The following is a 14,719-nucleotide window of genomic DNA, read 5'->3' as shown; positions in this document are numbered from 1 at the left end:
CATGACCACAAAGTAAGTCGGCGTCTCTCCGTCCTTCATTTGCGCCAACAACCTCATTTCATTTTCACACAATGACCGAAAGATCAGCCAAAAAGAAAAGGACAAGGACCACGACCGCGACTAGTGGCCAAGCGGAACCATACCGGAAATTTAATAAAATCTTCCGCGACCCGCCCGACGCTGTCGCGTTGATGAATAACCAGGAAGTAGTCGAGCCCGAAGGTTTGATGATGATTCATCCATTCAAGTCTACAGATTGTTATTTATGTGCCATTGCTAAGTCTTGCGTGTATTCGTAGAAGACGGATCTGCCGTAACAAACGGCGAGAATTCAGGAGATGATGAGGCAGAGGAGGGCGGTGGTTCAGGTGGAGAAGGCAGTTCACCCCGGTTTTGTGCTCTACGGCACAATCGAGATGGAACGAATCAACGACGTGTATTCGTGGCCACTTTATTCCTCGTTGGCAGACTACCCGAGTTAATGTTTGAGATTACCAGTGAGAAGGACTCGTTCTCGACTGCGCGAGATAGCAGGAGCTTCAGGAACCTGGCCCAGGAGCTTGCGGAACAGGAGCCAATGCTGCGGAAGGTGACTGGTCTAGCACTGAGGTCAATGTACACTCGCCTCATCAAGAGTTATGAGGAATTAGACAAGATCCTCGCGCTCGGGACAGGAAGTCGGTTCCAGCCCACTCTGCTTTCGGATCTTGCCAAGCAGCTGTATGATTTGCACCGCGAGTTCACTGTCGTCAAGAAGCACAGAAGCATGAGGTGGCTGATCACGGAAGGAGAGCCAAAGTCCAGGAACATCGACGCAATCGTAAACTGCATGCTGCCACTAAGCGCCAAGATCGAAGGCAAAAGGAATGATACGCCTGATCAGGCAGAATCTGCCACGGCATCTTCTAAGCAGCCACCACGTATCAACAAAGAAGCGTATACCGAGTCTACTGCCTTTACAGGAGAAGTGCGCCACGGCCTCATGGGCACATTTGAAATATCAAAAAGAAAATTCACGGAAATTGACCAACAGTACAATGGACTCTCAAATGAGATGCGCCAGCTGAAAGAGCTTGTGACCCTTCATCCGACTGACAACACGAACGCAATCCTGAGCCAGGTACAGATTGTTGGGGAGCAGGTTCAAATAGTTGCGCAGTCAGTGGAGTCGTTGGCAGCTGAGGTCAGAATGCTAACAGGCAATTTCAGGAGTTAGTCTCAACAGTCTTCAAACGCGACCAAGTATTATGTAGGAACTCATGGAGCGTTCTTGAAAGCACATTTTTTTAATAAAACCACTCTATATCCCAAGGCTCGTTGAATGCAATAGGTGCCGTCATAACCACCCTAGTCTCATCCCACAAAGCCCTAGATGTAAGATACACCTCAAGAGTAGGCGGATCAACCAAATAAAATGATGTCGTGGATTTCCCTCTTCCCAAGCAAACCTGGATGCTATGCAAGAAGTTGTTCATTTGTGAAAAGGGTAGCCGTTGGCAGTGGAAAAGGAGGTAGGGCGATGAAAAAAAAAAAAAAAAAGGAAATCGCACGCAAAAATGAGCCGACTTAACCACCACCATGTAAGTCGCAATCCAGTCGATGGGAGCATCAAGGTTCGAAAGATGTCCATAAGGCTTGTTTTGTTTTTTTCCTCTATAAAAATTAAGTCGATGGAGAGTGCGCAACCTCCTTAACAGTGCAAACAGTTTGCCAAGGGCTATGCATATGTGGACAAGAGTGTGAACTTGAAGACCATCCTAGAGTACTAGCGCATACTCTACGCAGACGAGGTTCTGGAATCACGCCTAGACAAGAATCCAGACATTTTGCTCGTCAAGAACGGAGTCGTTGAACTAAAGACTGGCGAGCAGCGTGGTGGCCTGTGCGATATATTAAGGTTTATATTTACTTTCTAATACCGGATAAGAGAGGGGTCTTTAATAGCCTTTATATAGGTCGCCAGACAGTCTTTTCTATTTAGCGTAATCCTAATAAAGGATCTGCCCAATATGGCACAAGTGTGTACTTCATTCTATAGCCCCGACAGCTGCCTTCGTATTTCACTAGGACGACCGTTTAAAAGACAACGTATATCATGGAGTGAAGGCACGAAAACAAAAAACTGCAGTTTATTGTAACCTTTTTTCAAAGTACTGTTACTCTGGATCAATGATGCAGTCGAGCCACTTTTGACGAGGCCTCAGCCGCAGACCTCGAGCGACATGAGGATGCTCGAGGAGCCATTAAAGAAAGCCTTGCGTCATTGAATACTTTCGGCCAGGAATATAAATCTTTTTTTTTTTCTTAAACTTCCCACGTACTATCTCTTTTCTACTCCATAATATTTTCACACTCGATTCTTATCTCTTCCTTATTCTTAACATTGCAATCTGGCCCCAAATGCCTGAAAATGCTTCGAACGAAAATCCAAACATTCCTGGCCTACCTCGGCTTCTTGATAACCACCTACCCACCGTCGGCACTATGGACCCCACAACCAAAATCGAGCATCACATAAGGTATTCCGAAGAGGCCAACCGCGCTGTTCTCAGTCTCAAGGATAACGAAGCAAGACTCAACTACACCAAGGAGCTTGGCGACTTTATTCGTGCGCCTGGAGAAGACGTGGTCAAACAACGTCAAGTCACAGGACTGTGATATCATCGTGCCTTGGCAAGTCAAACACCAACTTCCCCTCAAAGTAGGCACAAAGACGTGAGGAGAGAAGTGAGCAGGCAAAGGGTGAGAGAACAAAGGTTGAAAGGGGGCATAGATGAGAATCAATGAAGAGAGGCATTAAAAAAAAAGCATCGATGGGTAGCGCAAAGAAGGATGACAGAGCAGCATGGCCATGTGTGCAATAAAGCGCGTTTTGATCCATGTCCAGCAAAAATGACGAGCTAGCACGGAGCACAGCATTACCGGATTTGGAACAAAGATTTAGCATAGAGTTCTTATCGTTTGCTCTGTTACACAGCGCTACTACGCATCGATCTACGCACCCTGCCTTCGAATGCATGCCCTGCCTCTAAATGAATACCCTGCTGTAGCACTTTCACTCGCAAGAGGCGAAGAAGGAAGCGAAAAAGGATGGGAGGATGGGAGCGAAAGAGAAGAGAAAGGAAGGAAGACATGGAATAAAGGTCGCTCCCACATCAGCAGCCCTGTGCCTCAACACAATATAAGAGGAATAGCGTTCTCAATAGTATCACATAGATGACATGCTGATCAAGTACCAGCGTACAAGGCGGTTCAACTACAACAGCAACGATGCGGACGAAGCAAAAAAATAAATAAAATAAAGCGGTGCCGATATGGAAGCATGGATGCGATTGAGTTGTATTCAATCCAATACTGTGAAGCGCACACTAAACCTTGGCGCTCTTGAAACAGCGTTGCCTCGTCGAAAAGGGAAAAAAATCTCACGATGAGTGCGATATTGTCGTTCCGTCATTCATTCTCATCCTTACTATCTATTGAACTGAATGGTATGCATTCATCATTGCTTGCGTTCATTGTGTTCGTCTGACCTCGAACATCCCCTACACTTGCACTCTGGCGTGTGATGTATCTCACGCCTGTTTTTCCAAACGCACCAGACATGCATTGGTAACAAGGCATGGGTACACTCCCGTCTGGAACCAAAAATGGCAATCCTGCATGCACTTGTTTGTCATGGCACCATATAAGTACGTCGATGGTAATCTGCATACAATGTCAGGCCCACCTTTGAGCTCGGAAAAAGGGTCCTTGCATGTACACCAGTAGTACGTTTTGGCTTACTCTAAATGGCCGTTGTGATCTGAATGACGCCCACTGAACATAAGGCCGCTCAACTTTGGTTCCGCGCCAGCAAAGACAGAAAAGTTCATTTCGCAGTCCATAGTATTAATGGCGCACTCTGTTAGAAAATCGCTCTCTTCTTCCACTTCTGCCGGACATTGTCCTGTGCGTCGCGTGTGTGCTTGCTTGTTTTACGCAGCAATTGGGTCGATGACCCGTCGGCAGGAAGGAGAGACATCAATAATTAATTTAGTAAATTTAAAATTAATAAACACAGCCCGTGTAGGGCGTTGTCAGAAAGTATTTATTGAAAAATGGACTATTAGGTTTAACAAACAACTAGTGAGATTAGCGCTGAACTCTGGTCACTTCCAGCGCCATGTTCTGATTCTTTGCCTCCATTGTAAATATGTATAAGAATATTCCCAACCGGATTGCATCTGTCAGGAAGTCGGACATCCTTCCTAATAGACTGGGATTATCGCCCTTTTTGCTCTGTAAAAAAAAGTTTCATTTGGAAAGAACTGAATTTCTTATGATAGAGATGAACGCGGTCAAGAATGGGTTCCCGCAGGCATCTTTTGCAATCCGAACAGAACACACGTACACAACATGTCTCCCTCTCAATTCAAGGCAAAGTCGTTTACTTGATCGAATGAAGAGTTGCAAGATACGATCGCGATCTTATGCAGCGAAACCCCCGGGTCATTTTTTTTTTTTTTAAATTAAATAGCCAAGCACCAAACTTATAGTTTCTCCGCGGTGAAAATGAGAGCTGAATGGCGCTCAAGCACATCCGCTTTGTATTTTCCAGGGTATCGGAACAAGATCCATTCCGCTCACCTTTCGCTCCCTCTACAAACCGGGTTGCAGTCATATCTAACTTGGCGCTCTTGGAGATTGGGAAGCTCGGGAGGGGAGAGTCGACTGGAGTGTGCTCGAAAGACATTATTCGGCCAGGTCGCTGGTCTCCGCGCTGAATTCGTCGCTATCCTTTTCAATTGGATGTCCTTTGGATAGACAAAAAGAAAATGTAGCTCTTCGAGATACCTACTATATTCATCGTAGTACAGTCGGTGCAGCCACAATTGCTTGCGTACTATCCCCCTCCTTCCCGACCAAACTGTTGTTCCATTCAAGACGTCTGTTCGCCATTTATAATGTGTCCAGGGTAGCTAAAGCGAAAGACTTGGTTTCACTTTTCTAAATATCGGTACGTGCTTGCTGAGATATCTGCTAAACCTATCCAGCTTCTTCAATTGGGAGAGGGGTTTCCCGACTAGGGCTTGAAGCATTCTCGCTATGGAAGCAACAAATCGGTCACACTACGCGCGACTTGAACGGTCTACGTTATTGAGTCAAGCGCCGTTATTTTTGAATGAAGGCAGTAGTTTACTATGGGGCATTTGAGCTGAAATATCCGTAATGACTAGGTTTTTTTTTTTTTTTTTTTTTTTGTTGGACGGAGGAGGTCGCGAGTTGCAGAGCTAGAATCGCCATTTCCAGGAGGAGAGTTGAGACGAGCGGAGATTTATTATCTGCTTGTGCAACAAGATTAAGTATCCCGATCTATTCAGAAAGATCGAGTTTCTTGCGTAAAGATGCTGTTGTCTTTAGACTAGGGGTGCCAGTTTATTATGATTTCTGGGCCCAGGGGCATTCAAGGAAGGAAGTTGACTTCGATTCGCCGCCATTTTTTTTTTTTTTTTTTGTGGGGGGGAGGGGGGAGGGGAGGGGGGGCTTTACTTGACTAATTGAGCTGCTTGGCGCGCATAATGCCATTCCAATCTGCATATAGAGTCTAAGGGATTCCACCAAACCGTTCGTATAGTTTACCAGGAACTCACCAGTTCGTCTAAAGGGACAGACTGAACATTGCTACACTAACCTAACGCGACATCGAGCATGTTTGCTTTTGTGTAATTAGGACGCTTTATTTTGGGCAAAGGGAAGCCAGATGCGCCGGCTTGTTGCATTACCATGAACATGTTGAAGTAGCGGCTCTGAATGCGCAGATCACGCCCCTCCTCCTAAAGATCAAATATGCACCGTGTTGTGAGCCAATTCTGGATAAACACATATAGTCTAGGGACTAGACCTGTCAAGTCATATTGGCATTCTGAGCACTCTATTTCTGAATTCTACCTGCAGCTAGGGGGGGGGGGGGGGGGGGGGGACAAACATGGCCTATACTTTCTAGACTTGCTCAAAAAAGGTTCAGTTGTTTTTTTTTTTTTGTCTCCGCGAAAATCCTCAAACGGACCCTGTTCGTCTTCATTGGAGAGGAAAGGGTCCAGGAATACAGTGAGGAAGAGAAAGAGACATGGAGAAAGGGCTCAAAGGCCAAAGGGGGAGAGCGAGAGCACAGAAGACAAAGAAAGAGCGCGCGGAGAGATGCTCTGAACAGTTCCTGTGGTTTGTTACATAGCACAGGGCAGTGTGCCGTAGTTTCTGTTGTTTTGAGGGTCCAAAGCCGTCGTCTCTCCGTGAAATGGGGTGCTCGTCCAATTAGCGCGTGCTCAAGTGAGGCCCAGCAAAAAAAGAGTGCGTTACACGTAGAGCATACGGTGGACAGCAGCACCTGTGTAAGTAAGCAAAGGGCGGAACGTGGGCGGGGGTCTAAAATGACACATTCCAGTAATATTGGATGTCAATAGCACCTTGCTTTTGGCACATTCAATTACTGGGATGTCGCGATGCAAATGTAGTCGGTTGAATGTACAGTGGGTAGTCTAATGCTGGGTCGTGCCGTTGCATTCGTGTCTACAGCGCTAGGTTCCCTCGCTTGTTTGTTTATTTGTTTGTACTTTGTATCGTGTGCAGATACAAATCGATAAAAAGAAAGATGGGCGCAATTGTACAGTGGGTGCCTTGGTTTCATTTTTGACTTTCAGGAACCGGCGCGCCCTTTTGAATAAAATTTAATTTCATACGCATCCCACCAACCAGGACAAGGAAAAGGACCCCAGCAGCGTCGTCCGACACAGACACCCATCATCGCCATCCTTCCTTCCCTCCATCTCATCTCCAGCCCGGATCCCATCCCTCCCACCAGCACCTCCCCCACCCGCCCCACGCAGAGGCACACCCAGCAGACACACACACGCACTCTCACTTTCTCTCCTCCTCCTCCTCCTCGCAAACCCACCCACAGGCAGCACTATCCCCCTCGCCCACATCTTCCTCACACCGCCTTCGCACACACCACTCACTTCAGGCACCCCAGTGTTGTGTCTCCGCAAGTCCTCGCTGCCCATTTGGCCAGGATGGCTGCCCATTGCCATTCATCCCATTCACCCCATTCACCTACCACAATGACAATGATGCTTCCTGATCCCACCCCTCCTACATCCTCTTCCTCATCCGCATCCCCATCCTCATCTTGCATATCCTCTTCAGTGTCACAAAGACGGACGCAGCAACAGGCATACAATCAAATTAAAATACACGCGCGGGGCCTCCATTTTTTGTCCGCCATCCTCTTCTCCTTCCTCCTCCTTTCCACTCTCACAACCAACACAACCGCAGCTCCATCACCCACCACCGTACCCCGACGCAGGCACAGCGCAACCCTCATCCAGGATACCGTCTACTTTGTTGGCGGCCTGGGCACTGCTGCCACAACAGACAATTCTCCACTGAAATCCATCTCGGCCCTCAATCTCACCCAGCTCCTCTTCACCGAGACACCGACCTCACTTGGTATCTTCAACCATGTCGCAACATCCAACAGGACAGCCTCGGCATCGGCTACGGATTCTGCAAAGATCGGTGTTAGTTTCGGACAGACTGCGGCGAATTCGTTGGCGGATGCAATTCAATGGATAGACCCTGCCACCGGTGCTGTCACTCCCAACGGGAACAATGTTACAGGAAACGGTCCAGGCGGAGTTGTTGGACCCTTGGTAGGACGATCTGGTCATAGTTTGGTCCAGTTTGGAAACAACCTTTGGGCCTTTGGCGGGCGGACAGGAACAGGAGCATCCATGGCGGCAGTAACAGATACCCCGACCTTCGACCTTTCAGCCAAGACCTGGTCTAACCGCACCAAGGGCCTAGCGCGATACGGACACGCATCAGCACGAGCAGGGATTGATCGGATCGTGTCCTGCTACGGGATCAGCACCGTCTCGGCAACCGCAGCCCTGGACTCAGATTGTGTCTTCTTTTCGGTCTCATCCGCAATCTACGCGCCCGCAGAGTTGATCTGGGCCAACGATGAGGATGCCATCTCTGGGAGTCGGACGGGCCATTCGCTTGTGACGGATGTTTCGGACACCAATATACTGTACATGTTCGGAGGGACCAACGCCGCAGGAACACAGTTCTTTCAAGACCTATATAAACTCGACGCGACCAAACTGCCGTTCATCACTATCACCAAAATCACTCAACCGGAGACCCTTCCGACGAGCGTTGTCCCAACCGCGCGCGCTCAACATGCAGGATTGGCGGTCGGTTCCCAGGCCGGGTTTATGATTGTGCATGGCGGGATCACGAGAGCTGCAACTGGAAATAACACGCTGGCGATGGCTGGAGCAACGCCATACTTTTTCAGCATGGAGTCGGGCACTTGGATCGACAATGCCACCTTCATCTCGCTGTATGCCGAGCAAAAACTGTACCACCTCTCGAACGTGAGTGTCTGGGTGATCATTGCAGGGATCCTGGCAGGCGTTGCATTACTGGGTGCTGGAGTCTTTTATTATATCTGGAAGGGCTTGCGGGACGACGAGCGCACGAGAATTCAGGAGGAAGCTGCGGAGAACCAGGCGGGATCACCGACGTCATCAACAATGGATGATTCTTCAGATCATGGTCACAAGGGTGGTGCGGAACGAAAGAGTCGGTCCGTATATCCGTTGAGTGGAGCTGACGATGGCGCCGGGCACGAGGATCACTCGTTAGCCACTGGGCCGTTTAAGAGCACAACGTCTTTGCTCCAGTCGGAGGAGGGATCTGGCAAGAAATCGAACAAGAAGAAGAACCAAGGCGATCAGCAAGGATCGGATATGTATCAATCGAGTCGTTCGAAATCCCGGACAAATGAGCCGTGTTCGCCGGGGGCAACGACGTTGACGGAGAATGGAAGTGTGAATGGGTATTTCTCTTCGTCGGCATCTTCGTCAGCGCCATCGAGGTTAAACAAGAACAACAGCAATGGATCGTCTTCACAGTACAGTGGTCGTCAGGGACAGAATGGGTATTTCTCGTCGGCATCTTCGTCAACGCCATCGAGGTTAAACAAGAATAACAGCAATGGATCGTCTTCACAGTACAGTGGCCGTCAGGGACGGAATGAGTCAAAAAATGCGACTGGGGCAGGAGCCGTTGCAGCCAGAGGCAATGAGACTTCTCAAGGACCCAGTGACTCCTACTACAACCCTCGAGACCTGTGTTTGGACGAAGATGACAATTCTTCTATCACGGTCTCATTGGCGTCAGAGTCGACCATGTCGCCCTGGGCAGGTCCCGTGCGCATGTCGATGGATCTGGCCCCACCCAACCCTCGATTCAGTCGCGGAGCGATCCCGCAAGTACACCGGCAACTTGTGGGCGCAGTTTCGACAGGCCATGGGGCGGGCAATCGGAACAGCAATGGGTGGGACACAAGTTCTCCTGGAGGATCCGTTTCCAGTCGCGAGGATGGCGAGCACTACCGGCGCTCGGTCAATTCCATGCAGTGAGTCGATGCGTTCTTTTTTTTTTTTTTTTTTTTTTTCTTTCTTGATGATGCTGTTGTCGGTGCTGTAGGTGTGATCAATTGTTTTCTTGATATTGATTGTTTATTCTCTTTTGTCCCTCTCTAGATGGGTATCCTTTGAGCCGTTGGATATGAACGGACGACCTGAATCAACGTAAGGGCTCTTACAATTCGCTGACTTTTTACATCAACGCATTTGGACGTATTATTTTTGTTGCTGACGTATTTATTCCTATTTTTTTTTTCCTATTTATCTTTTAGCCTCTATGATCCTCTCTCTGCGCGTTCTCTCACTGTCCGGAATGCGTCGATGTACAGCACCGGTCGCGGCAGCTACCTCAACAACAACAACGCGCACATGTCCATGTACGGCGGCAGCAGTATCGGGAGCGACACCAATACCGAGGACTCTGTAGGATCACCACCCTATCCTTCTGGACCTGGCGGGAAGCACATCTCGACCGCCTTGGCAGCCCGACAACAGCGCCGGTCTATGCGCAACAGTCAGGATAGCCCGCTTTTTGTGACAAATTTGAGTGGGTCCCCATCTCCCGCAGTTCCGAGTAACGCTGGAGGAGGGGATGTGATGGTGACGACGGTGCTTCCGGTGATTACGACCAAGGTCACGAAACCGACGTTGGCAAAAGTCGTTGCGACCCAACGCGGATCTCGGGCGATCTTACCCAGTCCTGGTACATCTATCGGCGAGGAAGGAAGTGGTGGATTAGGGATTGATTTCTCGGGGTTCACGACTACAGGGGATGGATATAATGTCAAGGCAGGAACGAGTGGTGGTGGTTTTGCAAATGCTGCGGGACACCAATACAACCGACGCGGGTCTTCGACGCTTAACCCTGCACATAACCGGGGGATGAACCCAACGAAGCGGGAGAGTAAGTTGAATGGTGGATCAGAATCGGGGGCAGAGGCAGCGGGTGTGGTGCTGCAGATGCCGCCACCGCCAAAGAACAACTATCACGATCAGAATGGAGCAGGGTCTCAAGATTTGCAGGCAGGATTGAGGGACAGTATTCTGGAGCTTGGGCAGGACATGCCGGGGTTCTTGAGTTATGGTGAAAATCATTAAAAACACTTGTATCAACACTTTTCTTATTGAATATTAATAAAGACGGAGGTGGGGAAGAAGATGCTTATGATCGGCATGTCCGTGTTTTGATGTTGCGGTACAGATGGTATGTCCGGGTGGTCCAGTATCCAAGGGCCGAATTAGTGTTTGCTGGGAATGAATATCATGAAAGTGGCCCCTGCACACAATCTCGTCGGCCTCACCTTTGAATTGTTTTTTTCTGGCACTTGGTGACGGGGTTGTACGAAAGGCATGATCTACGAGAGCGCATGTTGCCTCCAGGACATGCTGTTTGTCAATGCCCCTGGGGCGTGTTTTGCCTGATATCTTGATGTCTTGCTGCAGAGGCGGTCATGGATACATCCAATGGATCCAGGTGCGTCGTAGTGCCTGCCCCTCCCGGGATGGCGTTGACAACGCAGAATGGAAAGGGGAAAGTGGTGGATATCTTCCAAAGAGCAGAGCGCAGGACATTAGCGTGCCTGGTAGGCCGCATGGGGGTGACAGGTGTGTCTGCACACTGTTACTGCATGTACGCTATCGATTTGAGTCAGCGCCGCCAATTGGTCCCTGAGTCTGCAGCGAGTGACTGTTTGGAGCCATTACTCATTTTGCGCATCGGGGTGAGATACCGCTTCGAGAGCACCGAGCCTTTTCCGCTACCCATCCAGAAACCCTTTAAAAGAGACCGCCGCGCTGTCGCCCTGTCCTCCTTCCTCCTTCACTCCACTCCACTCCACCTCCACCTCCAATCCACTTCCAATCCTCCCCTCTGTATATATACATATCGCTTATCACACCATCATGAGCTTTGCTGCACGTACCGCACTCCGCCAGCTGACCCGTGTCGCTGTGCCCGCTGCCCGCTCCTTCTCCGCCATCGCTCGCCCCGCTGTTCTCTCCCAAGTCTCGCGTGCTGCTGCCTGCAAGGTAAAGAATCAGATCCTTCTTACAACCCCCCCCCCCCCCCCCCCCTTGTCAGCAACGAGACTCCCTGCTCCCTGACACGTTCTAACCTGTCCTCTCACTCACATCCCAACTGATCTATCTCCACATCCCAACTGATCTATCTCCACATAGGTCGCTTTCACCCAGACTCGTGGCATCAAGACCATGGACTTTGGAGGCACGAAGGAGATCGTCTATGAGCGCAGCGACTATCCACCCGCCAAGCTCCAGGAGATCTTCAAGGGCGACACCCTCACCGTTCTCGGTTACGGCCCCATGGGTCGTGGTCAAGCCCTCAACCTCCGCGACAACAAAATGAACGTCATCATCGGATCCCGCAAGGGTGCTTCCTGGGACAAGGCTGTTTCCGAAGGCTGGGTTCCCGGAAAGAACCTGTTCGAGATCAACGAGGCCTGCGAGCGCGGAACCGTCATCATGAACCTGCTCTCCGATGCTGCTCAGTCCAAGCTCTGGAACGAGATCAAGCCCTACCTCACCAAGGGCAAGACCCTGTACTTCTCTCACGGATTCTCCGTCATCTACTCCGAGGACACTGGAGTTGTTCCCCCCAAGGACATTGATGTTATCCTCGTTGCCCCCAAGGGATCTGGCACGACCGTCCGCAACCTCTTCCTGGAGGGACGCGGTATCAACGGATCCGTGGCTGTCTACCAAGATGTCTCGGGCAAGGCCAAGGAGCGTGCTGTTGCTCTCGGAATTGCCGTCGGTACCGGTTACCTGTACGAGACCACATTCAAGCAGGAGGTCTACTCTGATCTCTATGGTGAGCGTGGAGTGTTGATGGGTGCGATCCAGGGTCTCTTTGTTGCTCAGTACGAGGTCCTCCGTGCACGCGGCCACACTCCCTCGGAGGCATTCAACGAGACTGTGGAGGAGGCCACGCAGTCATTGTACCCCTTGATCGGAGCCAACGGTATGGACTGGATGTACGCAAACTGCTCGACGACCGCTCAACGCGGTGCTTTGGACTGGTGGAAGAAGTTCCACGATGCCTCGAAGCCGATCTTTGAGGAGTTGTACGAGTCTGTGGCCAACGGAACGGAGACCAGGAGGTCGTTGACAAAGAACTCGGCACCAAACTACCGCCAAGAGCTCGAGAAGGAGTTGGCCGAGATTGCTAACCATGAGATGTGGCGTGCTGGCAAGGCTGTTCGCCAGTTGAGGCCCGAGAACCAGTAAAAAAAGAACAAACAACAACAAGACCAGGATGGACAAGGCAGGACAATGTCTCCTCCATGGTTCACACATTATACTTGCATGCTTCGAATTTGACCTCGATGCCTTTGAGAAGATACAAACAATACAATAAAAACTATTATCTCTGTACACTATAACAAAAAAAAAAAATCCTTATCAGCATATTTTTTGATCTGCATGAAAATGGAAGCTTTCAGTCTATGAGGTCCGATAGCACCAGTACTTTGGATGACACCAGGGGACCTCGTACGAGTGGATACCCGATGCCTTGGATCAATGGACACACAGCCCCAGGCCTGCGCGTATGGGGGTTTTATTTTTAATTGACGCCAGATCTCTCCAAGGCGTACCAAGGCTTGTGTGCCCATGGATGGAGCTCCTCTTGGATGGCGTCACATGAGCAGCCCTGCCAGTAATTTCAGTAATTCCAGTAATTTGACTCAGGATTCAGAAGTCGAAGTCACTGTTGGGCGGAGGGCGATCTACCCCGCATGGGAAACAAGGTTTGACATATGCGATATCTCAATCAAAAAAAGAAAATGGAGAAACGCGTCCCTGCAGATCGCGCGATAACGGCCGGGCGATATATAAACCATGGCCGTGCCTCCCTTTCCGCCCACTCCTTTATTCTCCGCACTCCTTCTCCCTTTCCCCCCCTTGCCCCCCCATTTTCCCCACTCTCTGTCGTTCTACTTTCTTGACCATGTTGACCTCGAGGATGCTCGCTGCCAACCTCAGCAGGGCAACAGCACTGGTACTGTCCCACCGCTTATCGTTTTAAACAAAGGAAAAGAAATATCTCACTATATAAACCCATCCATCCTGACAGAACCATCCCATCCTATCCCCCGAATAGATCTCACCCGCAACAGGACGATCAGCCTGCGCAGCCTTCACAGCCCTTCAGATCCGCCACTCCTCCTCCTCAACCTCCGCGATCTCCTACAAACGCTCACACCCACACAAACGCCATCCCGCCCTCACATCCGAGTATCTCCACCCTGCGGCTCCCAGTGCCGAAGAAGCCGTGGAAAGCATTCTGTATAACACGCCCTCGACCACACGCGATCAGCAACGTCAGCGACATGTCTTTAACTGTCTGGTGCAGAACGAGCCCGGAGTGTTGAGTCGAGTCTCGGGAATCTTGGCAGGGAGGGGGTTCAATATCGACTCGCTTGTGGTTGCAAAGACGGAGGTTACGGATTTGAGTCGGATGACGATTGTGTTGAGGGGCGAGTCTGAGACGATCGAACAGGCACGGAGGCAGCTTGAGGATCTTGTAAGTTTGTCCTATTTTTTTCTTCTATCGATGCAATAGCCGTTCTCGCAAATCGGATTATTTGAGGCACAGGTACTGCAAGTTCACTAAAACACCTCTCTCCCTTTTTTAAATAATGCTTTTATTTTTATCCGATCTGCAAAAAAAAAAAAAAAAAAAAACCCCCCAGGTCCCGGTATGGGCGGTCCTGGACTACACGGGCTCGAAGCTCATCCAACGAGAACTCCTCCTCATCAAGGTTTCCATCCTCGGGCCCGAACACGTCCGTGCGCAGATGAACTCCCGTTCACCCAATTACCAACTCCTCCTCCAGGACGAAGCCGCCTCCGACCCCATGACTCCCTCGGATGCCCTCCGTCAGACTCAAGCCCACCTCAAATCCCTGCGGGAGCTCACAGAGTTGTTCCAGGGACATATTCGGGACGTGAGCAGTGATTGCGTGGCAATTGAATTGTCCGCAAAGCCCGACCGAGTGGATGCGTTCGTGAAGCTGGTGAAGCCATTCGGGATCTTGGAGGCTGCCAGGAGTGGGATGATGGCGATGCCTAGATCACCGATTTATGACAGGCAGGAGTTTGAGGCCGAAAACAAAGTTCAGGAGGAGGGGTCTGGAGTCGATGCCTCCTTGTTGCCTCCCGGATAAGAGACTCAGGACGTCCTGTACAGCATTTTCGTTAGCTAATAAAAAAATACAAAATAA

The 14,719-nt window shown here is 50.0% G+C and overlaps 4 protein-coding genes across 4 annotated transcripts; all 4 read left to right on the top strand.

Moving 5' to 3' along the window:
* The first annotated feature begins 37 nt into the window (after positions 1–37).
* BC939DRAFT_435079 (uncharacterized protein) lies at positions 38–1,400 on the top strand. Its single transcript, XM_051553440.1, has 2 exons — positions 38–222; positions 300–1,400. The coding sequence occupies exons 1-2, from the start codon at positions 72–74 to the stop codon at positions 1,214–1,216; spliced, it is 1,068 nt and encodes a 355-aa protein (XP_051417426.1). The 5' UTR covers positions 38–71; the 3' UTR covers positions 1,217–1,400.
* A 5,306-nt stretch (positions 1,401–6,706) lies between these two features.
* BC939DRAFT_488792 (uncharacterized protein) lies at positions 6,707–10,638 on the top strand. Its single transcript, XM_051559392.1, has 3 exons — positions 6,707–9,466; positions 9,594–9,641; positions 9,749–10,638. The coding sequence occupies exons 1-3, from the start codon at positions 7,050–7,052 to the stop codon at positions 10,572–10,574; spliced, it is 3,291 nt and encodes a 1,096-aa protein (XP_051417425.1). The 5' UTR covers positions 6,707–7,049; the 3' UTR covers positions 10,575–10,638.
* Positions 10,639–11,242: 604 nt separating this feature from the next.
* BC939DRAFT_405504 (6-phosphogluconate dehydrogenase) lies at positions 11,243–12,882 on the top strand. Its single transcript, XM_051552827.1, has 2 exons — positions 11,243–11,504; positions 11,655–12,882. Exons 1-2 carry the CDS (start codon positions 11,379–11,381, stop codon positions 12,720–12,722), a joined length of 1,194 nt encoding a protein of 397 aa, XP_051417424.1. The 5' UTR covers positions 11,243–11,378; the 3' UTR covers positions 12,723–12,882.
* Positions 12,883–13,656: 774 nt separating this feature from the next.
* Positions 13,657–14,662, top strand: BC939DRAFT_391191 (uncharacterized protein; the record flags this gene model as incomplete). The annotated part of the gene is made up of 2 exons (XM_051551940.1): positions 13,657–14,019; positions 14,189–14,662. Coding segments are annotated over 2 exons (837 nt in total), but the record flags the coding sequence as incomplete, so codon positions are not given.
* Between the last annotated feature and the right edge of the window lie 57 nt (positions 14,663–14,719).

Source organism: Gamsiella multidivaricata (assembly GCF_025024155.1).
Source record: "Gamsiella multidivaricata strain RSA 2152 chromosome Unknown BC939scaffold_2, whole genome shotgun sequence".
Classification (NCBI taxonomy): Eukaryota; Fungi; Mortierellomycota; class Mortierellomycetes; order Mortierellales; family Mortierellaceae; genus Gamsiella; species Gamsiella multidivaricata.
Note: the sequence above shows the minus strand (reverse complement) of the source record. Positions and strands in the feature narration are given on the sequence as shown.

Excerpts from the sequence above, each read along its gene's own strand:
- BC939DRAFT_435079 (XM_051553440.1), top strand. The coding sequence starts at position 72 with ATGACCGAAAGATCAGCCAAAAAGAAAAGGACAAGGACCACGACCGCG. Across the intron at positions 223-299 it reads GGAAGTAGTCGAGCCCGAAG|AAGACGGATCTGCCGTAACA; the intron begins GTTTGATGATGA and ends GTGTATTCGTAG.
- BC939DRAFT_488792 (XM_051559392.1), top strand. The coding sequence starts at position 7,050 with ATGGCTGCCCATTGCCATTCATCCCATTCACCCCATTCACCTACCACA. Across the intron at positions 9,467-9,593 it reads CGCTCGGTCAATTCCATGCA|ATGGGTATCCTTTGAGCCGT; the intron begins GTGAGTCGATGC and ends GTCCCTCTCTAG. Across the intron at positions 9,642-9,748 it reads AACGGACGACCTGAATCAAC|CCTCTATGATCCTCTCTCTG; the intron begins GTAAGGGCTCTT and ends TTTATCTTTTAG.
- BC939DRAFT_405504 (XM_051552827.1), top strand. The coding sequence starts at position 11,379 with ATGAGCTTTGCTGCACGTACCGCACTCCGCCAGCTGACCCGTGTCGCT. Across the intron at positions 11,505-11,654 it reads CGCGTGCTGCTGCCTGCAAG|GTCGCTTTCACCCAGACTCG; the intron begins GTAAAGAATCAG and ends ATCTCCACATAG.